Source organism: Prionailurus bengalensis, chromosome B3, assembly GCF_016509475.1.
Source record: "Prionailurus bengalensis isolate Pbe53 chromosome B3, Fcat_Pben_1.1_paternal_pri, whole genome shotgun sequence".
In the NCBI taxonomy this organism is placed as follows: Eukaryota; Metazoa; Chordata; class Mammalia; order Carnivora; family Felidae; genus Prionailurus; species Prionailurus bengalensis.
Window position 1 is genome coordinate 119,179,918 of NC_057355.1, and position 24,951 is coordinate 119,204,868.

A 24,951-nucleotide genomic window follows, 5' to 3' on the forward strand; every position below is an offset into this window, starting at 1 on the left:
GTGGCAGCATGGCCTCCTAGGGCCTCAAGACCAGAGGCCATGGACGGCTCTCCCAGTGTCCTGTCCCCTTCAGGAATGGGCTGCCGGTGCGGGCCGACGGGCACCGAGTCTACCAGTCCCCAGATGGCACACTGCTGATCCACAACCTGCAGCCCAGAGACGAGGGCTCCTACACGTGCAGTGCCTACCGTGGAAGCCAGGCAGTCAGCCGCAGCACGGAGGTGAAGGTGGGCCCGCCGGGTAAGAGGCCCACCCCAGGGACTCACTTGTTTCCAAAAGCCGGCTTTGTGCTGCGCAGGTCTGAGTGACTCTAGTCTGAGTCCTGGCTCACTCTGCCGGTTCCTGGTAGCGTCACTTGTGGCAAGGGGCTCTCCTAAGCCTCCCTCTTCTCACATATACAGAGGGCTATTCCACCACCTGAGAGGGCTGCGGCGAGGTGAGGGAAATAATGCAGATGATGGGCATCTGGTAATAGTTTAATAGATGACGTTAAATATCATTTAGACTTACTGATCTCGAGAAGTAGGATATGTAATACTTAAGGCAGACCATTAAGTCTGTCCATTCTAATTAGGGTGGCAAAAAGTGGTCCTATGATTGAGAAGTGCCTTCATGGCCCTTTGACCATATAACTCAGAAAGGGAAGGGCAAGTATTAGTATCGTCATCTTACAAATGAGACAGATATCCAGAGACCTTACGTGATGTTTCCACAAGTCACACGGCAAATTAGTGGCCCAGTTGGGACTACAACCTAGTCCTCATATTTAATTTTCTTTTCCCTGAAGTATCACACCTGTTACTGGGCAGTTTGATATTTTATATTCTCTAGCTCTTGCTCTGAGTTACATTTCAATAAACCTAAACACCATATCGCAAAACAATTAGTTTCATACCACTAAGAAAAACATGCTGTTAAAGACACAGTGCTAAGAGACCATCAATTCAGATGCAGTCTAATTTGAGAGGTGTTAATTTGGAGATGCACTTATTTTCACATTTTGAGAAGATGGATTCATAAGAGCCCTATTTTCAAATAAGCCAGAGGGAAGGGGGCAGAGGAGGCTCTGCCCTGTGCCCAGCCTGCCCTTCCACGTGTCCTTGGTTTGGGTTCATGGATTGCCTGGACAGCAGGGCAGTGCCCCAGGCCGAGCCACCAGTTCTCAGGAGGCCTCCAGCAGGCTTGGGGGAAAGGTGCCAGGGCCTTTCCTGTCCGCCTGGACGTTCACAGCAATCAGGGCTGCAGCACTGCACCAAGAGTGTTGTTTTAGCAAGGGCTGTCAGGCCTGGCTGCCGCCTGTCTGCTACGCCGAAGGTGGGAACTGGCCAGTGCTAGAGGATGAAGGTCTGCGGTAGAAATGCTGCTTAGTGGATCAGACTGACATGTAGGCTTCCAGTTTGTGAGCTCCTTAGGACAGCCACTGGGATTCGAGTCCTTAGGTCCCCAGGTCAGTGCCTGGCATCACTAGGTGCTCAGGCTTGGTGACTGAGTGCATGTGTGCATGAAGGCATTACCTTGGCAAAAACATTGTGCTGCAGGGGCCGCTTCTCATCTCTACTGTGCCCAGCGTACTGATCTCTTGTCTACATACCAACCAAACTTAACAAGACTCTAGATAAACCAGAATGCAGATTTATGTGAGAAAAAGAGCTGTCAGAGGAGCCAGGTGTTCATGTTTGTGATTAATTGTAGATCTGTCTACAGGAGAAGCCGAATTATAATCAGAGCCTTGTTTGAGGGCAAAGTCTGGTGGGGCCCCTGCTGATGTGTGGTTGTAAGCTGAAATGGTCTGGCATGATGGGCCTCCCGGACAGGACAGGAGCCGTCGGAGTCAGGCTCCTGCCCTCTGCTGGAAGAGTGCTGCTAATCTTAGATATTTTGTGGGCACCTTTCATGCTTAGAAGCGGTCTCTCCTGTCTTTGTATTCATTCTGATTAGGCTGCAGACTTCTGCTCTCACCTGTTTATGCTTTTTGTAGGGTCTCACTGCTTGAGGCTGCCTCATGCCTCACTCTGCCCTATTCATGGTCTGGTGGCATACTGCAATTAATGTTAGCATCAGAGTAGGGGGTCTTGACCTAGTCTTGCTCTGGTGTAAGGGACATACTTCTTTTGAGGACCTCTCAACCTTCTTGCCTAAAAGACTTGCCTAAAACACTGTAAGGATAGAACATAGGGCATCACTCACTTTTTTGAGTGAGAGGGAATGAGGCTATGGAACAAAACACAGGTAAGCACTCAAATTTTAGCCACAGTTACTGTGTGCCCAAGGTGCTATTATCATCTCCATTTCAGATGAGGAAACACAGGCAGAGAGCTTAAGTAACTTGCCCAAAGTCACCCAGCTGGGGAATAGGAGAGCCAGGATTGTGCTCAGGCCTTCTGGCTCCAGAGCTGGTGTGCTTAACCATCATGTGGGACCCCAAACCTCTGGGCCCTGTGATAGGCCCCCGGGCTGCAACTGCTCAGAGAAAGTTGATGCCAGAATGACAGATTTCTTAATATGTACGAATGGCTTGCTATTTATGTAAATGTAGGTACAGTTGATGCTTGAGCAACACAGGGATTGGCGTGCCAATACTCTTTACAAAAATCTGGGTATAACTTTGACTCTCCAAAAATTTTACTAATAGCCTGTTGATCAAAGCCTTACTGATAACACATATTGTATATGTATTATATAGTGTATTCTTACAACAAAGAGAAATTGTTGAGAAAATCAAAGGAAATATAGTACTGTATACAGTATTCATTAAAAAAAAATGTGGACCCATGCAGTTCAAACCCAAGTTGTTCAAGGGTCATCTGTAGTTTGTATTCTCATTATACTGATATACCAAAAGTCATTCACTACTCAGATAAAGTCTGTTAGTTGTATTTTTGGGAGGAAGCAAGGGGAGAGAGAAAGATTAAGCCTATGAGGTCTGACTTTAGGGAAGGTGTCACTCTGGCTTAAGCCAAAAGCCCCTTCCAGAAGGGAAAGGGAAGTTAACTAGGTAAGGCCACTTCAGTCCTATAAGGAAGAAGCAGAATGAAACACAGGGGTTGTTTTTTCAGTAGTCCTGTTTATTTTTAAAGTAGTCTCCATGCCTAACGTGGGGCTGGAACTCATGACCCCAAGATAGGTAGTTGCGTGCTGTACCAACTGAGCCAGCCAGGCGTTTTTTTTTTTTTTTTTTTTAAATCTCTATGTCCAACGTGGGCTCGAACTCCTGACCCAGCTATTAAGAGTCACGTGCTCTACTGACTGAGCCAGCCAGGTGCCCTTCTCACAAGGATTTTTAAGATACAGAAGCCCCTGGCACATTTGGCGGGGGGTGGGGTGGCAACCAGCATTTTTGTGCTCAGTACAGTATTAGAGCCATAGTTCACAAGGCTGTTCTAATCACTTTGCCTAATACTTGCTCTCTCTGGGGGGCGGGGGAGTGTGGGAAAATTGGGAAGATGGGGAACGAAGCGACTGAGATGCACTGGGGCTACTGAAGGCACAACACATTAAATCAGCAATGAGAGGACAGCTCTTGCCAACTCAGAATTTTACTTAGGTTGATCCTACTCCCTTCCCAGTCCAGGGGCTAAGGCAGCTGTCATTCAGCTCTTCAGGTCACAATTGCAAGGGTAGGAGTTAACTTCAGGAGATGTTTAATCATCCCGTCAGTCACTATTTGGGAGTCTGCATTGGGCTGAGGTTGCAGGACAACCGGAGGACCACTGCATGCCTAAATGAGGCCCATGGCAGGGGGTGGGGAGGCACTGTAGACACACGTGTTAAAAGGTTCCAGAATAACTGTACTTTTTGGGAATCTGGCAGATCTAGTGTTGCTTTCCTTTAAGGCAAAGAAAGAATAGGTGGGACTTTTCAGCGTACACAGCTTCCTTAACCACTTTCTCTCCCTTATTTTACAGCACTGGCAGCCCAGTCCAGGGACCTCAGCAGGGAGTGTATGGATCAGCCTGAGCTGGCCAACTGTGATTTGATCCTGCAGGCCCAGCTCTGTGGCAACGAGTATTACTCCAGCTTCTGCTGTGCTAGCTGTTCCCGCTTCCAGCCTCATGCTCGGCCTGTCTGGCAGCAGGGATGAAGGCTAGCTCCAGCCCCAGTCCTGAAGCAAGTCTCGGGCTGCTGTCTCTGGCTGGCAAAGGGAGAGATCTTCTAGAGAATGGGCTCTTTCAGCGCCGCCCCCCCCCCCCCCCCCAGTGCTGTGCCTCGGCAGCAGACAGCACCTGCCTCGCTTCCGACACTACAGGCAGCGGTCAAGAGGAGTCTGCTTGGATAAGGACACCCTTTACTTTACGGCTTCCTTCTATAATTTGTTATACAGGATCAATTCACTGGGTTCTAAAGCAAGCTACCAGGGTTCTCACTTCATTTAAAGCTGGGTGGGGAGGTGTGTAATGGGTTCAAAGTTAACACCTGTCTCACACGGGCACGCTAACTCTTGCTGTGTCAGGCAAGTTTCTTTGCTAGAACTCCATCTCATCTAGTGTCAAACAGTGGTCCATTACTCTAGTCAACCTCCCCCTTCCAGGTAGTGTAGCAACCAGCTTCAACTCGCATCTGTACATACAGTTAATGGCATGTTTGTGAAGCTCTTGCCAAAGTGGAACACGACACGTAAGGCTCAGTACAGGGATGTGGGATGAAGGAGCGGCAGCTGCGTTATTGTGTGAGCATGACAGGATGGGGCCGGGGTCGGGGGGAGCTCCTTACTTTCAGCAGAAGCTGGTGCCTGAAGCCCTCCGCCTGAGGCTGACCTGCAGAGCCTGGTGGTGAGGACTGCCTCACACCTGCATCAAGCTGACAGACCTGTTCTGTACAGTGACCAACTGGGAGCCTCTCCTCCCCAAGCAGGAATCTGTGAAGCAAAATGTTTGCTTCCAGATACAAATCAGACTATTAAAAACAGGGAGCAGCAGGACAGGGGACCAATGGAGGAGAAGGCAATGTATTAACAATGAAGGGATTTCAGTTGGAAGAAATCCTTCTCCATCCCTCAGAACCTCCGGTTCCTTGCTGCTAAACAAGAGGCCTGGATTCAATGAGCTTCCAGGTCCCTTTCCACTTTAACCTTCTACCCATCCTCCAGTAGACTGGCTGGGCTAAGCCAAGGCTAAGCGACAGGTTATTCTGGGACACAGGAAAGACAGGCATTATAGGGAAAGCTGACTTTTATTACCAACGCACTGGCTGGAAAAGAGACAAACTGCATCATGGGTGAGTGATACTTCTTCGTCTACCTCTCATTCAGCACAGGAAACATGGGTTAGGGGCAGAGGTATTTTTTTCTTTCCATTTAAAAAAAAATACAGAGGAGCATCCCCTTTCATTTATCATGGCTGGTTTTGCTATACAAATTGGAAACTAAGGGCTATTTTCCTGGACTCCCCAATTCCTTATTTGCCAATTGGCAATGTAATTTAGAAGGTAAGTCTGAGGTTAGCTAGTTCTTAGAACTAGTCACAGAAGAGCGGGCCAAGGTTAGGGAAACAATAAAACTCAATCTAGACAAGTGGTTCTCAACCCTCTTCCATACTGGAAGCTTTTTCTTTAAAAAACAAAACAAAACAAAAAAACACCCTGAGCGGCGCCTGGGTGGCTCAGTCAGGTTAAGTATCTGACTTCGGCTCAGGTCATGATTTCACAGTTTGTGAGTTTGAGCCCTTCATCAGGCTCTGTGCTGACAACTCAGAGCCTGGAGCCTGGTTCAGATTCTGTGTTTCCCTCTCTCTCTCTCTGCCCCTTGCCCACTTGCACTCTCTCTCTCAAAAATAAATATATATATAAAAAATACCTGAATGTGGGTCCCCACCTGCTCCCCGACATGAGAATTTTAAAAGCTTCCCAGGTGGTTCTAATACATATCCAACGCTGAGATTCACTGCTTCAGTCAGGGCCTTCTCAGAATGTGAATCTTGTTCCAATGTAGATTCTGATTACTAGGTAGGGGGGGTCAGAGGTGGGGCTGAGATTCTGTATCTCCACTCCTAGGTGAAGTCCATGCTCTTGTTCCAGACCACACTTTGAGCAGTAAGGATCTGACATCAGAGATATGCTTAGGATCAACCAAAGCCTAAAGTATAAATACAAAAGTGAATTTTAAGAGTAGACTAGTCCTGATGGGCACAATAGATAAAGGGGACTAAGAGGTACAATCTTCCGGTTGTAAGTCACAGAGATGAAAGGTATAGCAGAGAGAATGTAGTCAACAATACTGTAATAACATGTGTGGTGACAGATGGTGACCACACTTATTGTGAGCACTGTGTGATGTATACAATTATCAGATCAATATGTTGTACACCTGAAGTTAACATTGTATGCAAATTATACTTCAATAAAAAAAAAAGTCCCAATAAAAGATTTTCTAGACATCAAACTGGAGTTCAGCAGAATGGAGCAAGAACAGACCAAAAAGAACTAAAACACATTTACTAATAAAGAAAAGGGGAAAGACCAGCCCTTCAGGGGCAAAAGCTTCTACCACGAACATTTATTTTTGTTAAAGCAGATTATAAATTCTCATCAGTACAAATATATATAACTTACATTTGATTGTAAGGCCAACGTTCAAAAGTAAAAATGAGATGGGATCTCACGTCGTTACCAGAGGTCAAGTGGCTACAACTGGCAACGGGATGCTCTCACCACAAGTTGGGGGGACCGGCTCACACACAGCTATTAAACCAGAATCTCCATCCCCACAAAGCTGGTGGGGACAAAATCTAAAGGACAAAACAAAACCCGAGACCCACATGACAAATCAACACAGTAACCTGTGCTCCCGTCCATGGATATGATTAAGTCATTGTCACCTTAGTGTTAAAAGTAGAGGATTAACATAAGGAAACTGCAGCAGTATATAAAAGAAAATACGTATTCTCTGTAGAATGTATTCAGACTGATTCCATTAAAATGACATTAGGATTTCATCACAGGTTTAAAACCAGGACAATACTGCTCTTTCATTTTCGTTAAAACTACCACCTAGGGACTGTATTGGTCATACGCATGATTGTTGCTGCAAGGTGCTACTTACAACGAATGATACCAAGTAATAGGGATCCCATCTGCAACTCCCAACCTCTCCTCTCTCCACATCAATAGGCATCACTGATAAATCAATCTTATGTACAATTTCTTACAGCTAACCCTTTTACCTTTGGCAAGATTACTTACAACTCATACAACTTTTTAATATTGAGAACTATTTAAAATATTCTAAATGCATAAAAATAAAGATTTTGGCTTTTTTGATATATATTTATAATATTTATTCTTACTCAAAGTGGAAGCTCAACTTTACCCCTAAAATATAGCTCTGTTGGGCAGCTGCTGTGCCCTCCTGGGAATTCTGGCAGCACGGCCTGCCTCTCGTCCCCAGCCCAAGCACAGGCCACCATGTTCTTGATCTCTAAGACAGGCCAGTGAGAGGCGGCAGGTGAATGGCCTGAAAAATGAAGGGTGATTGTTTTGCTTCCCGTTGTGTTTTATATTCCAGTAAATGTGCTTTGAATACAGATTCCTGTTCAGATACTCTGCCTCTCTGCTGCCAGAGATTATTAAGGGGCTGAGGGAGTAGGAGGGGGACAGAGGGCAACATTTCCTTGACTTCTTTAGCCCAACTGCAAGACAACTCTTCTCTAGGAATGTTTCTTCCATTTTTTTCAAAATCACCTCTCCTAGCACTCTGTGCCTGGACATGCTCCTTAAGACCTTTGGGATTAGTGAAAAGTATACTGACTGGGAACACAAAGTTCCCTTTGCTTCTTTGACCTCTGCCCCTGCCCTTGCCTAAGTATGGGCAAAATACATAAGCCATAGAGACTACTTAAAGTTCAATTTCAAATGTTTTCTGTAAGTCACTGGAGAAAGGGTTGGTGGGAGAGGGGTTAGTACGCTGCTTGGACTTGCTTTCTAATGCAGCCCACTGGGCTTCGAAGGGATCCACCGGGCAGGCCCCTGCAGGAACCTCTGTGTGCTTATCTCCCGAGGCTAACCTGCCATCGTCTACACCATTGAAAGCTGCAGAACCGTTGAGGTGCTGAGCAGGAGGCTTAAAGAAGGGACTGGCAGTAGCACTGCTTGTCTCATACTGAGGGAATGTCTGCTGCTTGACCAGGCCGGGAGACTGATGGGAGTGGGCAGCCTGAGGGTGGCCTGCAGTGCCAAACACGTTGGCTACCATCTGGGAGGGAGTGATGCCCACCACAGGCACATTAGGGGCTGGATAGGGCATCCCATTGGCCACAGGATAGGACTGGGCAGGGACAAAGGCTGGTGGCAGGGGTGGGACCACACCCACTGGTACGGGCTGAGAGGTGAGGAATGCATTCCCTTGGAAAGATGGCGCTGACTGGGTGATGGCAGTGGGTGGAGGAGGCTGGAGAACTGGCTGCAGAGAGGCAGCTGAGGCCTGGGGCTGCTGCGCCCGGACACTCTTGGACACCTCTTCTAACCAGCGGTCAGCCTCAGAGGGAGTGCGTCTGTGACCAGCCTGGAAGAGACCTGGAGATGCAGCACCAGAAGATTGACTCCACTCGGTCCCTGAAACCAATGAGATCAAGAGAGACAAAAGAATCAGAATCGTTAGGGGCTTCCTTCCTTACCTGGTAACCTTGGTTACCTGAATGATCCTAACATGTGGAACAAATGCCCCTAATGGGACACTTTGTAGTTCTAGCAGGTGTGAGAAAAGTCTCTATTACCAGCTGAGGAGGTTTTGCTTTAGGACAAAGGAAACCTGTCAGACCATGCTGCTATCGCAGCCACACTGAGGAGCTGTCTAGATAGGGCTCAGACTCCATGGAACTAAGGCAGCTGGCTGGCATCTGAAACCCCTTCCTATTGCTGTGGCTCCTCCGTGCTACAGAAATTGGCCTGCACATGCTCTAAAGAGCCCAAGGTGATTCACCTTTTGCTCTAACAGAATAAAAAGAAAATAACCAGGGACATGGTGCTGTACTTTGTGGCCCCTGTCTTGCTTCGAGAGACATGTTATCTTTCAGGTGAACTGCCTTTATTACTATTAAAATTTGTTTTGATTTTATAGTTAACAAATGTTCATTACAGAAAAACTAGAAAGTAAAGCAAAGCAAAAAACAAAGCTTTTTCTGTAGGCCTGCCATTGTAAGAGGCAAGGTTCCCACCCTTGTTACGGGCATATCCATTTATCTCCAAATCCAGTGGTCAGCTCAGGGTTGGGCCCAGGAATCTGTATTTTGTGAAAGTTCTAAGGGGTAGTTGTGTTCTGTAGCCCTAGAAACTATCAGTCTAATCTCTTGAGTTCCTCTCCTTCACCATCCTTTCCTAATAGTTTATTTCCAGGAGGGAACACACTTTTCCTGAAAGGATTCCTCCCCGGTTCCCACTTGGGTAAATGGCTGATTTCTGAATCGGCGTCACTTATCTGATCCCAGAATCCTCACCACCACCCATGGCCACCTTACCCGAACGTGTGGCTGCAATTCCCTTGTTAGCAGCATCAGGGGCATGGGCCCAAGGGTTGGTTTCACGCACAGGCATTGCTACGGGTGCTAGAGCAGTATGGGCTGGCTTAGCAGCAAGCACATGGAAGGCTGAGTCAGTGCCATTAGCTACAATGGGAGCAGACAACATCGATGGAGTTAATTCATGCAGGGTGAATGGGTGACCCCTTGGAGCTCGGTCAGGCCGATGTGCGATAACGGTGGAACAGATAAGACAGAAAAGTTGGTGTTGGGATAACCATGCCATCTTGCAAGGGATACACAAACCTTTGGGCAAAGAGGGAATTAGAGGTAATTAAAATAGCTATACTGATAAAAAAGTCAAATGACTGTTCTAGGAAAATATGTGAACAGGGAGAGAGGGAATGAAGCCTAGAGAAACAATTTCCAATTAAGTTGAACAGAGCTGCTCTGTCTTACAAGCAGCAAAAATCAATTCTAGGTATAGCTTAGCCGTTGGCATAAGATGTAGATAAAGCATTTCCTTCTCCTACCACTTTTCCAAAAGATCAAATTATGCCAACAATAACAATGGGTTAAATATAATGATCCTCTATGATGTGCCAGACACTATGTTAACAGTACTTAAGCATTCATCATCCTATTTAATTCTCTCAAAAATCCCATAAGGCTGGTATCCTCATACTACAAATGAGAAAACAAATTTGGTATATATTTTCATTTGCTTAATAAATTTTTATATTTTCATTTGCTTAATGTTTAATTCGCTACAGAATTACTTTCATCTCTTTGAAGTTTTTTTCCCTCAGTAATGTTCATAATATCTCAAAGCACTACTATTCTTTCCTGTCTCTCTTTATGAAAATCTCTTAATCCTTGCTCCTTTACTCCAGACATCTTTTCCATCAGTTTCTATTCCTTATCCCAGCTCTCTATCATAGTTAGTATGGAGCAAGCACCTTCCCCTGCCCTATACTTCAATCACTCCCTCTTTAAGATGGGCAACCATGCTTATGGCATCGGTATTACTTACCCCAGGGCTTGTCTTAAAAGACTAGCTCACTCAGACTGGGAGCCGCTTGTGGGCAGGGAAAGGACTACGTTCTATTAGTTTTGTACATCCCATTGTAAATAGGCACTGTAAATTCAGAGATAGGTAGCGGAACGTAACAGTAACGATATTCAGAAAGACCTGGGTTTAAATCCTGTCTGTGCAATTTGGGAAATTTATTCAACCTCTCTGAGCCTCATTTTCCTGATTTGTATTGCTTACCTCAAAGGGTTGTTGTGGGGATTAAATGAGAAAATGCTGAGTCCTCATCATGATGTGGCAGGCACTGTGCTAATATCTGCTCCATAAATTGTGCCTATCGTTGGTATTATAAACATTTGTTAGATGAAATGAAAAGCCATTTGGTGCACATGATTATAACAGATTTTTTTGTTTTTGTTTTTAAAAGAGACTCTCTGAAGGAAAAGCATTGGTAGCTTCCTCAGAAAGGAGTGGGGTACTGTCTCCCCGTTTTGAGCTCTTTCTCAAAAGAAATGAAGAAATGGCGATTGTAAGAGTTCAAATTCTAGGGGCGCCTGGGTGGCTCGGTCGGTTAAGCGTCCGACTTCAGCTCAGGTCATGATCTCACGGTCCGTGAGTTCGAGCCCTGCGTCGGGCTCTGTGCTGACAGCTCAGAGCCTGGAGCCTGTTTCAGATTCTGTGTCTCCCTCTCTCTCTGCCCCTCCCCTGTTCATGCTATCTCTCTGTCTCAAAAATAAATAAACGTTAAAAAAAAAAAGAGTTCAAATTCTAAAAGTCTATTATTTAAGTTATATATAGACTCCTTGCTGACTTCAGAGTCAACACCAAGTATTAACTCAGTATCCTGGAAACAACAACTTTTAGTTAGTCCTCAATGCCTTTACAAAGGTAAATTTTAGGACACTTGTTACAGAAGATGAAATGAACTAAGAAGCCAAAAGAAGTGCCTTTTTCTTTATGAGCCTCTTGTGGTAGGATGGAGACGAGGTGAATCCAAATCTTCTTAACCTTGGCACTACTGATAACTTGGGCCAGAAAATTCCTTGCTGTGAGGGCTGCCATTGTGTGCACTGAAGGATGTTTAGTAGCATCCCTAGCCTCAGCCCAGATGACAATAGCAGCTACTCCCTACCAGCTTATGACACCCCAAAATGTCACCAATGAATGCCAAATTTTCCCTGAGAGGGGCAAAACTGCCTCGGGTTGAGAGCCACTCTGCTAAAGAAAGCATACGCTGGAACCAACTCTGATGACTGCTGCTTCTGGAGAACTGGCTGGATACTCTGAATAGTTAAGTGGGAAGTAAAGCAGTGGGTTGGGACTACAGAAGCTCTTAACAGAATGGGATCAAAGACAGAAAGGTACATGCAGTGATGAATGCAGACATTCTAGGAAAAAGGAGCGGGAACAAAGCACAAAGACATTGTGGAAAAGGGGAATTAACAAATCTGAGACATCATCCAACAGGGAAATTAACAGGTCCGACCAGCTCTTGGGAAGCTCAGAATGCCCACCGAGAGTGAGTGAGCTGTGCCATGAAAGTACAAGCTTCACAGAGAACAGCTGAGCAGGCTAAGAGGGCACCAACCTTGAAAGGCAGGAGACTGTGGTGCTAGCACTGTCACCGGTTTGGTCATTGGGGCAGATGAGAAGGGATCCTCCGTGGGTGTGCTGAAGGCATTGGTGATCTGTGAGCACAGGGAGCTGATACTCTCTGCCTCCCCTTCTACTTCTGGCACTGCAAGGCAAACAGAAAATGGTTCCAGACAGAAAAACTGATCCTGAAATGTAACAGTATGACACAAGGTGGCATTTTATAACACATCCCTTATTTGCGAAAGGAAAAGTCTCAACTGTCAAGTGGGGCTATAAAAGCAGCTTCAAAAATTTAGTATAAAATGTCAACAATTTATGTACTAAGGACTATTTTCCTCCCTGCAAATCCCCAGTTCTTTATTTCCTTTCCTGTGTGAAACTACTGAGAAGTTGGTATTCTTTTTTTGTGTCAGTTAGCTACATTTTTCTGGAAGACATCTGCAACCTGTTTGCCTTCCAACTAATTCCCAAGGCTGTGATCTGCATAGAGTTCTGGAGCCACTTAGTAACTCTATCAGAAGATGGGTTAAAATCAGGGGCACCAGTGGCAGCTTAGTCCTTCTCTCTGTAATAAGCTACAATAATATCATCACTCATTTTTTTTTCCTGAAGTAGCAAGTATGTGAACTGTGATAACATGAAAAAGTAAACTGAAATCCAGGACTCTATAGGCTTTGTTCTTAAAAAAAATTTTTTTTAATGTTTATTTTTGAGAGAGAGAGAGACACACACAGAGTGTGAGGGGGGCGGTAGAGAAAGAAGGAGACACAGAATCTGAAAGAGGCTCCAGGTTCTGAGCTGTCAACACAGAGTGCGACGCAGGGCTTGAACCCACGAACCATGAGATAAGGATACTTCTGTCACAGGGGAAGCTGATAATGTGTGGTGAACCTTTGGTTTGCTCAACTATGAAAAGAATGTTTTTTGTTTCCCATCTGCTCCAGAAGACGACTGAAGACAAGGTATTAGAAGCATCTGGAGTTTCCATTTTTATAGGTGTTGAGAGCTGGAAAGACCCTCAGTAATCATCCAGTCCAACTGTTGTTTAGGCCTCCTTTCATCCGTCAAAAGAACTTAACACTCTGGACTTTTATACCATCACTGGGAGTGTCTTATTGAAACAGTCTTCCTCATATTCTGTTATAGCACTGGCTTGTCATGTCTCAGAGTGAAGTAAAATAGAGCCCAATAAAAGCACTGACCAGATCTGACACTTTAGCTCTGGATCTTACGATGAGGATAGAGCTACCAGGGCTGGCTCAGCTGTACAGGGGCCACACAAAGGCTTGTGTGGCAGTTCTGAAAGGTAATGAATATATGTGAGCAAGCTCACTGTCTCTGATGAAAAACAGATTTTTGATTTAAACAGGAGACCCGTTTTGAGTTTCCTCTGTACGGAGTCAACCAGCCACAAGGACAATGAGCACTTATCCATTTCTTCTGGTACATCTGAGAGTAATGCTATTTGAATAGATGTGTTTCCAAAGCCTTTTAAATTAATTCTCTGTTGGGTCCCAAATGGCAGGATTAGAATGGAAACTCGAGACCCTTGATGTTTGGAAGCAGGTTGGCTGAGAGGTAGCACACTTCCATCAGGACAAATCACAAACCTTGTAGCTCAGTGTAGGAATTTCCATCATGGCTCTGATACCTATCTGTTGAAGAGAAATGAAGGATTCACGACCCTCTCCATGAACCTTACTTTTCTCTCAATGGGAAATGACACAAGATACATACAACCATCAACCAGGCTCAGAAGAGAGGGTGGCTAGTTTGATGGGTTTAGTGTTACCACTGGAAATAACGATAGTGCTTCAGTGCAAAGCACTTATGAGTCAGGTGGATGCTGCATTACCTGCATTTTTTATGGGGAAATCAGTCTTCCTCTGCATAGTGGAAGGCAACTCATTGATGCGCAGGGATAGTTGGCGTTTAAAGGGTGACATCTTCTGGCTAAGAGCAGGAAATCCTCGGAAAGAGCCTTGGCGAGCAAGTTGTTCAATGGGCGCATGCCGGCGTGGGATGGCATGAGGATTGTTCGTCTCCAGAGAGGCAGTGGCATCCGCAGTGGGAGAGGTGGGAGAGGATGGGGATGGGGCAGTGTTGCCAGGAGCCACTGATGAGCCGACAGCTGTCTTATCTGTTTCAGCTCAAGAAAGTCAAGAGAAAGAGGACCTTAGCAGTCTTCAAATAATTCCGGCTTATACAGTCAAGGAACTCAAAACCTTCTTATGTCCTTTTACCCATCTGCTTCCCAAAGTCTCTTAAAGGGCAGGTTACAAGCAGGGCTCAGATCTCCTACGTTTCAGACAAATAAAAGGTTTAATATCCTACTACGTGTCACATGATATATCTACTAAGACACAAATATCAGATCTTTGATTCTCATGCAATGATTCATAACTTAAGATTTTCTTTAAGACACTGACCAAGATTAAAAAAAAAAACAAAACACCCAGCACCTATGAACTCCTAATGTGAGATCGTTTATAGAATGATGATTCATAGTTTTCAATGTTTGCTTGTTTTTTGGGAGAGAGGACTTTGGAAGTGGCAGAGTCAGAAAGGTCTAAACAAGTGTAAGTTTGATTAGATATTAAAGAATGTCAAAAGGCAGTCTTTAAATCACAATGTGCATTTGTGTCTCATTTGAATAAAAGCATACAGAAGCAAAATTTTAAAGTTTTTTTTTTTAAATCTATACCCGACATGGGGCTCCAACTCACCACCGTGAGAGTTGCATGCTTCACCAACGGAGCCAGCCAGGCACCCCCATAAGTAAAAGTTTAAACTGGATTATACCTAAATACAAAACTATTTCCATGTAAGTACCAGCTGAGTCCCATTCTGAATGTGGTAAATCTCTACCTGCCTCCCCTCATAATGCTCTAGATGTTAGACTCAACCACTTTGGCAGCTGCTGTGTGTAGCCAAGAGTATTATTTGATGGTATTAAAGAATATGCTTCCAGTCTGAAAAATCACTGTAGCACACTAAATAATAGCTACGCATATTAAATTTTCTGATAAAAACAGCATGGTATTTTATTCCTTGGTATTCTGGCACAAATGTTTATAAGAAATAAAAAAAAATTCACAATCAAGAATTTAATTTCAAATAAAATGTGAACCCTTTTTTAACCTTAAGAATTAGAGTTGTTTGGGTCAGTATTCAATGAATGGCATTCTTTAGTGGCTGGTTTAGAACTAAAAGCATACAGTAAAAAATGAGCAAGACTTTTATCAAATCTTGTATATTTATACTGAACTTTTTAATTCCAAAATATTCCTTGTGGGTTTCAACTCTAGCTGCACACAAGAATGCAAAGCATTTTCCCCCAAGCCCTATCATTTAGTTTTACAATACACTCAAACCCAACTTTACACAAGAGACTTCTGAGTGACCTGAATTGTCCGCACAGGTATTTCTGCTATGCTGCCATGTGTATCTGCAAAAAAATCACACTTTGCAAAATCACACACTAAAATTTGGCTATGGGAAAAAGAGGGGTTAGCTTCTATGGACTTTTTTCACTAAAGCACTAAAACACAGTAATAATCTAATAAGAACAACATCACTGTGAAATGTCTACCCACATTTGTACCTAGCATCACCATCAGTGGGTCCTTTGTAGCCTAAACCTGCAACTTGTACTTCTTCCTTCAAGAATGTAGGTCCTTGGTAGCATGTACCTCTCACAGAGATCAGATACATCAAAATTAGAAGTCTGTTCCAGGATGTAGATTTCCCCAATTTTGTTTTTAAACACGGGGGGTAATGTCTTTGCAGCTTCTTCAGCTGCACTCTCAGCCTCCTCAGACAGCTTCTGGTAATGGAAAGAGTAAATACTTTGGAAGCCACTAAACCACTTACTGTAAAGGAAAGGCCTTTGTTTAGGTTTTCAGCTTTGCTCTTAAAGTCTTCATATACTGCTAAGAGTTCTCTTTGTGAGAAAGCTTGCCCCTGAGAGCTTCCAAATATTAACCTGCTGGGAAAAATGGCTTAAATAAACATAAATTGTAATAGAACAGATTGTACCTTTCTTGGCATCTTGGATTTGTTTCATAATCTCCTCTCTTTCTGCTTGCTCTGTGGCTGTTGTGACACGGAATGATCCTTCTCTTGTAAAAGTGGTCCGACTGGCATCAAAAGTAGCAGTCACTCCACATTCCTTCTCCCGCTTCTGTTTCCGTTCCAAACAGGCTGCAAATGCACAGCCTACTGCATGACTCAATCTCTCACCCTGTATATAACAGAAGGTTTAAAAAAACTTTTTTAGAGTTACAGTACAATTACAAATAAGCTTGGACCACAAATAAGTCTGTTTTCTTAAATTAAATTTTATTTTTTTAATTTACATCCAAGTTAGTTAGCATATAGTGCAGCAGTGATTCAGGAGTAGATTCCTTAATACCCCTTACCCATTTAGCCCATCCCCCCTCCCACAACCCCTCCAGTAACCCTCTGTTTGTTTTCCATATTTAAGAGTCTCTTATGTTTTGTCCCCCTCCCTGCTTTTATATAATTTTTGCTTCCTTTCCCTTGTGTTCATTTGTTCTGTGTCTTAAAGTCCTCATATGAGTGAAGTCATACGATATTTGTCTTTCTCTAATTTTGTTTAGCATAATACCCTCTAGTTCCATCCACGTAGTTGCAAATGGCAAGATTTCATTCTTTTGATTGCCAAATAATACTCCATTGTATATATATACACCATATCTTCTTTATCCATTCATCCATTGATGGACATTTGGGTTCTTTCCATACTTTGGCTATTGCTGATAGTGCTGCTATAAACATTGGGGTGCATATGCCCCTTTGAAACAGCATACCTGTATCCCTTAGATAAATACCTAGTAGTGCAATTTCTAGGTGGTAGTTGCACCCAGTTCTATTTTTAATTTTTTTGAGGAACCTCCATACTGTTTTCCAGAGTGGCTACACCCGTTTGCATTCCCACCAGCAGTGCAAAAGAGATCCTCTTTCTCCGCATCCTCGCCAACATCTGTTGTTGCCTGAATTGTTAATGTTAGTCACTCTGACAGGCGTGAGGTGGTATTTCACCGTGGTTTTGATTTGTATTTCCCTCATGATGAGTGATGTTGAGCATTTTTTCATGTGTCGGATAGCCATCTGGATGTCTTCTTTGGAGGAGTGTCTATTTGTGTCTTTTGCCCATTTCTTCACTGGATTATTTTTCTGTGTTGAGTTTGGTAAGTTCTTCATAGATTTTGGGTACTAACCCTTTATCTGATATGTCTTTTGCAAATATCTTCTCCCATTCCATCGGTTGCCTTTCAGTTTTGCTGTTTCCTGGATGTGCAGAAGCTTTTTATTTTGATGAGGTCCCAATAGTTCATTTTTGCCTTTGTTTCCCTTGCCTCTGGAGACGTGTTGAGTAAGAAGTTGCTGCAGCCAAGATCAAAGAGGTTTTTGCTTGCTTTCTCCTTGAGGATTTTGATGGCTTCCTGTCTTACATTCAGGTCTGTCATCCATTTTGAGTTTATTTTTATGTATGGTGTCAGAAAGTGGTCCAGGTTCATTCTTCTGCATGTCGCTTTCCAGTTTTCCCAGCACCACTTGCTGAAGAGACAGTCTTTATTCCACTAGATATTCTTTCCTGCTTTGTCAAAGATTAGTTGGCCATACGTTTGTGGGTCCATTTCTGGGTTCTCTATTCTATTCCATTGATCTGAGTGTCTGTTCTTGTGCCAGTACCACACTGTCTTGATGATTACAGCTTTATAATACAGCTTGGAGTCCAGGATTGTGATGTCTCCTGCTTTGGTTTTCTTTTTCAAGATTGCTTTGGCTATTCAGGGTCTTTTCTGGTTCCATACAAATTTTAGGATTGTTTGTTCTAGCTCTGTGAAGAATTCTGGTGTTATTTTGATAGGGATTGCATTGAATATGTAGATTGCTTTGGGTAGTATTGACATTTTAATATTTGTTCCTCCTATCAAGGAGCATGAAATATGTTTCCATTTTTTTGTGTTTTCTTCAATTTCTTTCATAAGCTTTCTATAGTTTTGTGTATAGATTTTTCACCTTTTTGGTTAGATTTATTCTTAGGTTTTTTATGGTTTTTGGTGTAATTGTAAATGGGATCGGTTCCTTGATTTCTCTTTCTGTTGCTTCATTGTTGTATAGGAATGCAACTGATTTCTGTGCATTGATTTTATATCCTGCAACTTTGCTGAATTCATGAATCAGTTCTAGCAGTTTTTTGGTGGAATCTTTAGGGTTTTCCATGTAGAGTATCATGTTATCTGCGAAGAGTGAAAGTTTGACCTCCTCCTGGCCAATTTGGATGCCTTTTATTTCTTTGTGTTGTCTGATTGCTGAGGCTAAGACTTCCAATACTATGTTGAATAACAGTGGCGAGAGTGGACATCCCTGTCATGTTCCTGACCTTAGGGGAAAAGCTCTCAGTTTTACTCCATTGAGGATGATGTTAGCGTTGGGTCTTTCTTTTTTTTTCAACGTTTATTTATTTTTTGGGGGGGACAGAGAGAGACAGAGCATGAACGGGGGAGGGGCAGAGAGAGAGGGAGACACAGAATTGGAAACAGGCTCCAGGCTCTGAGCCATCAGCCCAGAGCCTGACGCGGGGCTCAAACTCACGGACCGCGAGATCGTGACCTGGCTGAAGTTGGACGCTTAACCGACTGCGCCACCCAGGCACCCCAAGCGTTGGGTCTTTCATATATGGCTTTTATGATCTTGAGGTACGCTCCTTCTATCCCTACTTTCTTGAGGGTTTTTATCAAGAAAGGATGCTGTATATTGTCAAATGCTTTCTCTGCATCTATTCAGAGGATCACACGGATCTTTTCCTTTCTTTTATTGATGTGACGAATCACAGATTGTTTTGTGGATATTGAACCAGCCCTACATCCCAGGTATAAATCTCACTTGGTTGTGGTGGATAATTTTTTTAATGTATTGTTGAAACTGGTTGGCTAATATCTTGAGGATTTTGCATCCATGTTCGTCAGGGAAATTGGTCTATAGTTCTTCATTTTATTGGGGTCTTTGGTCTTGGCTTCATAGAAAGAGTTTGGAAGTTTTCCTTCCATTTCTATTTTTTGGAACAGCTTCAAGAGAATAGGTGTTAACTCTTTCTTAAATGTTTGGTAGAATCCCCCTGGAAAGCCATCTGGCCCTGGACTCTTGTTTTTTGGGAGATTTTTGATTACTAATTTGATTTCTTTACTGGTTATGGGTCTGTTCAAATTTTCTATTTCTTCCTGTTTTGGTTTTGGTAGTATACATGTTTCTAGGAATTTGTCCATTTCTTCCAGATTGCCCAAATTTTATTGGCATATAATTGTTCATAATATTCTCTTATTATTGTTTTTATTTCTGCTGTATTGGTTGTGATCTCTCCTCTTCCATTCTTGATTTTATTTATTTGGGCCCTTTCCTTTTTGATCAAACTGGCTAGTGATTTATCAATTTTATTAATTCTTTCAAAGAACCAGCTTCTGGTTTCATTGATCTGTTCTACTGTTTTTTTTGGTTTCAATAGCATTAATTTCTGCTCTAATCTTTATTACTTCCTGTCTTCTGCTGGTTTTGGGTTTTATTTGCTGTTCTTTTTCCAGCTCTTTAAGGTATAAGGTCAGGTTGTGTATCTGAGACCTTTCTTCCTTCTTTAGGAAGGCCTGGATTGCTATATACTTTCCTTTTATGACCACCTTTGCTGCATCCCAGAGATTTGGGGCTGTGGTGTTATCATTTTCATTGGCTTCCATGTACTTTTTTTTTTTTTTAATTTTTTCAATGTTTTTATTTTTTGAGAGGCAGAGAGAAACAGAGTATGAGCAGGGGAGGGGTAGAGAGAGAGGGAGACACAGATTCCAAAGCAGGCTTCAGGCTCTGAGCTGTCAGCACAGAGCCCGATGCAGGGCTCGAACCCATGAGCATGAGATCATGACCTGAGTCAAAGTCGGACACTCAACTGACTGAGCCACCCAGGTGCCTCCCATGTACTCTTTAACTTCCCATGTACTTTCTTTAACTTCTTGGTTAGTCCATTCATTCCTTTAGTTCTTTAGTTCTTTAGTCTCCAAGTATTTGTTTCCTTTCAAAATTTTTTCTTGTGGTTGATTTTGAGTTTCATAGCGTTGTGGTCTGAAAATATGCATGGTATGATCTCGATCTTTTTGTACTTGTTGAGGGCTGATGTGTGTCCCAGTATGTGATCGATTCTGGAGAACATTCTGCTTTAGGATGAAATGTTCTGAATATATCTGTTATGTCCATCTGGTCTAGTGTGTCATTCAAAGCCATTGTTTCCTTGTTGATTTTCTGATTAGATAATCTGTCCATTGCTGTAAGTGGGATGTTGAAGTCCCTTCTATAAAGGTATTATTTTCAATGAGTTTGTTTGTGATTGATTTATATATCTGGGTGCTCCCACATTTGAAGCATAAATGTTTACAACTGTTTGGTTTTCTTGGTAGACAGACTCCTGAATTATGATATAATGCCCTTCTTCATCTCTTGTTACAGTCTTTATTTTAAAGTCTAGATTGTCTGATATAAATATGGCTACTCCAGCTTTCTTTTGTTGACCATTAGCATGATAGATGGTTCTCCATCTCCTTATTTTCAATCTGAAGGTGTCCTTAGGTCTAAAGTGGGCCTCTTGTAAACAGCATATAGATGGATCTTGTTTTCTTATTCATTCTGTTACCCTTTGTCTTTTGATTGGAGCATTTAGTCCATTGATGTTTAGAGTTAAGTACCGAAAGATATGAATTTATTGCCATTATGTTGCTTGTGGAGTTTGAGTTTCTGGTGGTGTTCTCTGGTCCTTTCTAGTCTTTGTTGCTTTGGGTATGTATGTATGTATGTATGTATGTATGCATTTATTTATTTATTTCATCTTTGCTCTCCTCAGAGAGTCCCCCTTAAAATTTCTTGCAGGACTGGTTTAGTGGTCACAAACTCCTTTAATTTTTGTTTGTCTGGGAAACTTTTAATCTGTCCTATTTTGAATGACAGCCTTGCTGGATAAAGAATTCTTGGCTGCATATTTTTCTGATTCAGCACATTGAATATATTGTGCCAATCTTTTCTGGCCTGCCAAGTTTCTGTGGATAGGTCTGCTGCAAACCTGTTCTGTCTTCCTTTGTAGGTTAAAGACTTTTTTCCCCCTGCTGCTTTCATGATTCTTTCCTGGCCCGAGTATTTTGTGAATTTGACTATGATATGCTTTGTTGACAGTCGTTTTTTTGTTGAATCTAATGGGAGTCCTCTGTGCTTCCTAGATTTTTATGTCTGTGTCTTTCCCACGTTAGGAAAGTTTTCTGCTATGATTTGCTCACATAACCCTTTTACCCTTTTTCTCTCTTTTCATCTTCTGGGACCCCTATGATTCTGATGTTGTTCCTTTTTAATGAGTCACTGATTTCTCTAATTCTTAAGTCATGCTCTTTTGCCTTAGTCTCCCTCTTTTTTTCTGTTTCATTATTCTCCAGAAGTTTGTCCTCTATATCGCTGATTCTCTGCTCTACCTCATCCATCCTTGCTGCCATGGCATCCATTCGAGATTGCAGCTCAGTTATATCATTTTTTATTTCATCCTGACTAGCTTTTATTTCTTTTACCTCCACAGAAAGGGATTCTAATCTATTTTCGACTCCACCTAGTCTCCTTATTACCATGATTCTAAATTCTGGTTCAGACATCTTGCTTGTATCTGTGTTGGTTAAGTCCCTGGCTGTCGTTTCTTCCTGCTCTTTCTTTTGGGGTGAATTCCTGCTGAGTTCTGTGGTTCAGGTTGTGCAGATTGTTGTGTTAATCCTCAATCAGTTTTCTAGGTCTGCAGGATGGTTTAGTGTTGATCTGGCTGTATTTCATGGACACAAGACGCAAAAATACTTTCATGCTATTCTGCCATCTTCAAATAAGTCTGTTTTTACACAAGGCAAAATGTTGGCAAGTCCAGCTTAAAATTATATTTTACTTTTGAAGTTTATTTATTTATTTTGAGAGAGAGGGAGAGAGATCACACAAGCAGGTGAGGGGCAGAGAGAAGGAGAGACAGAATCCCAAGCAGGCTCCGTGTTGTCAGCACAGAGCCCAATGTGGGGCTTGAACTAATGAACCGTGAGATCATGATGTGAGCCGAGATCAAGAGTTGGATGATTAACTGAATGAGCCACCTAGACGCCTCTAAAATTATATTTTAATATATTAATATGGCAAATTAAATGAATAAATTACCTTAGGTAATGCTAATGATACTTTACTGTAGTGGACACTGGGTAAAGTGACCATGAGTAACCTGTACTTTTGTGACCAGCTACTGAGACCTTCCCAGTCAGGTTCTCTCTGTTACTCATATTAGCTTTAGAGACACTGCTCAAGGTTTGAGGCCCTAAGTCTTGACACAAATCTTACATTTGCCAATTAAGGGAACAGTGGTAATATGTACCAGCATTTCTAAGAAACTACTGGAAAGGCAGGCAAGTTTCAGGAGCTTGAATAGACTGTCAACATATCTAGGACAAAATGTGCAAACCAAGAACAAAAGGTACAAACTTAAGACTTTGGATAACTAATACAACTCCAGCAACAACAAGGGAATTATGAAAAGGAAAGCTTAGCTTTCTCAGTCTCCTCTATCCAAATGCCACACTCCCCTCCCCAACACCATTCTAGACCCTCATTGCTTTGATGCTGTCCCCCTTTCCTATCTTCTAGCTCTCTCACAACTCTCCCTCTCAACCACACACAGGCAAAAATTAAAGTAGGTTTTCACCCACACTGTACACTTAAAAAGGAATTAGATAAAACTGATTTGTCTGTGTGAGAAGAGAGCTTATATAAACTTAACATTATTTTAAAGAAATGCTGGATTACCTAAATTTAATAAACTCAATGGATTATTTTCAACAGGGTTATCTGTATTTTAAAGCATATCCCTAATTGTGAAATAACAAAGTTAGAGATGATATAGTAACTTTTGGCATCACTAATAGTAAGAAGAGATATTTGACAACAGAGAGCCCTTTGTGGAATTTTCAAAATCACACCATGTAGGTAGCTGTAGCTGCTCCTACATATGGTTCAAGTAATTTCCCTGAATTTTATATGCCAATATCAGATATCATAAGGAGGAGTAATGTCGGAAATGCCTTTTGACCCTAAATATCACACAAATGTAAACTGTAATATTTCACATAACTGCTTATTGCTTATTAAAAGAATGAGTTACTTTTTATGAGTCCACATGAGTTTCCATCTACCTTCTTAGGAGGATGATACAAGGGTAGGGCACTGAAGCATGAAATAGGAAAGAGAACCGGAGTTTTAGAACCTGTCTGCTTTTGAACACAGTTCTATTACAAGGACAGAGCTATTGTCCAAAGAAGTTTAATATTGCTCCTAGGCCTAGGGCAGAAGTTCTTGAAGACAGACCCTCCCCAAGCCCCATCTGAGACCCACTGAATGAAAAAATCTTGAAGGTGGGGCCTAGCAAACTGTTTTTATCAAGCCCTCCAGGTGATTCTGATACAGAAGAACCATTGGCCAAGGAGATTCAAACAGCCTGAAATGAAATACCAGGATTTGACAATAAAACAGTTTTTAAATTAATATAAGGAAACTCTTGAACTCTTGATTTTGTGAGTATAGTGATAGCAAAATGCACTGCTTTATGGCTTAAGATCTGAGAGACAAAGGAAGAAAGTGTAGTTTATTTACTTCAACTCATTAACACACTGTGTCAAACCAAGGAGGTACAGCTTTGACAATATTAGCCATGGTTTTCAGAGCAGCTGGCATGTGTCAGACTCTATACTAAGAGTGCTTATATCAATTATCTACTTTAATCTTCACAATTGTTATCTTCATTTTATAGAAGTGGAAACTAAGACTTAAAGAATGTCAAGTAACTTTCCCTAAATCCCATAGTTGTAAGTACCAGAACAAGGCCTGAAACCCAGATCTGAGTCAGAGCCTGGACTCTTAACAGTTTATAGCGCTGTCTCCAACAGCTTTGAAAAAACATTTTGGTGAATTTTAGAGTACAGCCACCACTTCCCTTTTAGATTAAACACTGGCAAGATTTTATTGAGTTGTAGCCTTCAGGAATGACTATACTGCCTTATTCTGTCTGGCCTTACAAAAAACTCAGTAAAATGGGATGGGTAGGTGGCTGAGTCGGTTAAGCGTCTGACTTTGGCTCAGGTCATGATCTTGTGGTTTATGGGTTCTGCTTTGCGTCGGGCTCTGTGTGGACAGCTCAGAGCCCAGAGCCTGCTTGGGATTCTGTGTCTCCCTCTCTCTCTGCCCTCCCCTGCTTGTACTTGGTCTCTCACTCTCTCTCTCTCTCTAAATAAACATTAAAAAAATTTTTTTAAACTCAGTAATTACAGGGGTGTCTAGGTGGCTCAGTCAGTTGAGCATCTGACTCTTGATATTGGCTCAGGTCATGATTCCAGGGTCATGGGATTGAGCCCTGCATCAGACTCAGTGCTGAGTGTGGAGCCTGCTCTTTCTCTCTCAAGTAAAAAAATATATAAAACTCAGTAATTACAATTACACATTCAATGCTCTACTGTAGTTAAGATCATCATCATCTAAGAGACTTGTCTTTCAAGTCAGAATTTTGGGTAATTTACATGAAGGATAATAGGTTAATTATTCTCCATTTTTAAACAAAACCAAAAATTTCTACTATGCAACAATTTCTGGCATGCCAGAAATTCAATGTACCATAATTTAGGTTTTTTTTTCTTTAAATTAATCTCTACCCCCCAATGTGGGGTCTGAATTCATGACCCCGAGATCAAGAATCACACGCTCCACTGACTGAGCCAGCTAGGTGCCCCAGTATTTTTATTTCTTAATTAATTGAAA

At 42.5% G+C, this 24,951-nt stretch overlaps 2 protein-coding genes across 17 annotated transcripts in view; one reads left to right on the forward strand and one right to left on the reverse strand.

Annotated features, from left to right (window-relative positions):
- PAPLN (papilin, proteoglycan like sulfated glycoprotein) overlaps window positions 1-4,347 on the forward strand; it is a 33,540-nt gene extending 29,193 nt beyond the window's left edge. For all 3 annotated transcript variants that reach the window (XM_043556530.1, XM_043556531.1, XM_043556532.1), the window contains 2 exons: window positions 74-240; window positions 3,906-4,347. In XM_043556530.1, coding sequence (XP_043412465.1) covers window positions 74-240; window positions 3,906-4,081 — 343 coding nt within the window. In that variant the 3' untranslated portion in view covers window positions 4,082-4,347. The remainder of the gene's footprint in view (window positions 1-73; window positions 241-3,905) is intronic.
- Window positions 4,348-6,475: 2,128 nt separating this feature from the next.
- NUMB (NUMB endocytic adaptor protein) overlaps window positions 6,476-24,951 on the reverse strand; it is a 203,041-nt gene continuing 184,565 nt past the window's right edge. For 6 of the 14 annotated variants that reach the window (XM_043556539.1, XM_043556544.1, XM_043556541.1 and 3 more), the window contains 5 exons: window positions 16,114-16,318; window positions 13,931-14,224; window positions 12,068-12,217; window positions 9,447-9,593; window positions 6,476-8,544 (listed from right to left, as the gene is read on the reverse strand). In XM_043556539.1, the coding sequence (XP_043412474.1) occupies window positions 7,829-8,544; window positions 9,447-9,593; window positions 12,068-12,217; window positions 13,931-14,224; window positions 16,114-16,318 (1,512 nt within the window). In that variant the 3' untranslated portion in view covers window positions 6,476-7,828. The remainder of the gene's footprint in view (window positions 8,545-9,446; window positions 9,594-12,067; window positions 12,218-13,930; window positions 14,225-16,113; window positions 16,319-24,951) is intronic. The other 8 variants (XM_043556547.1, XM_043556550.1, XM_043556553.1 and 5 more) reach the window with 3 other exon arrangements.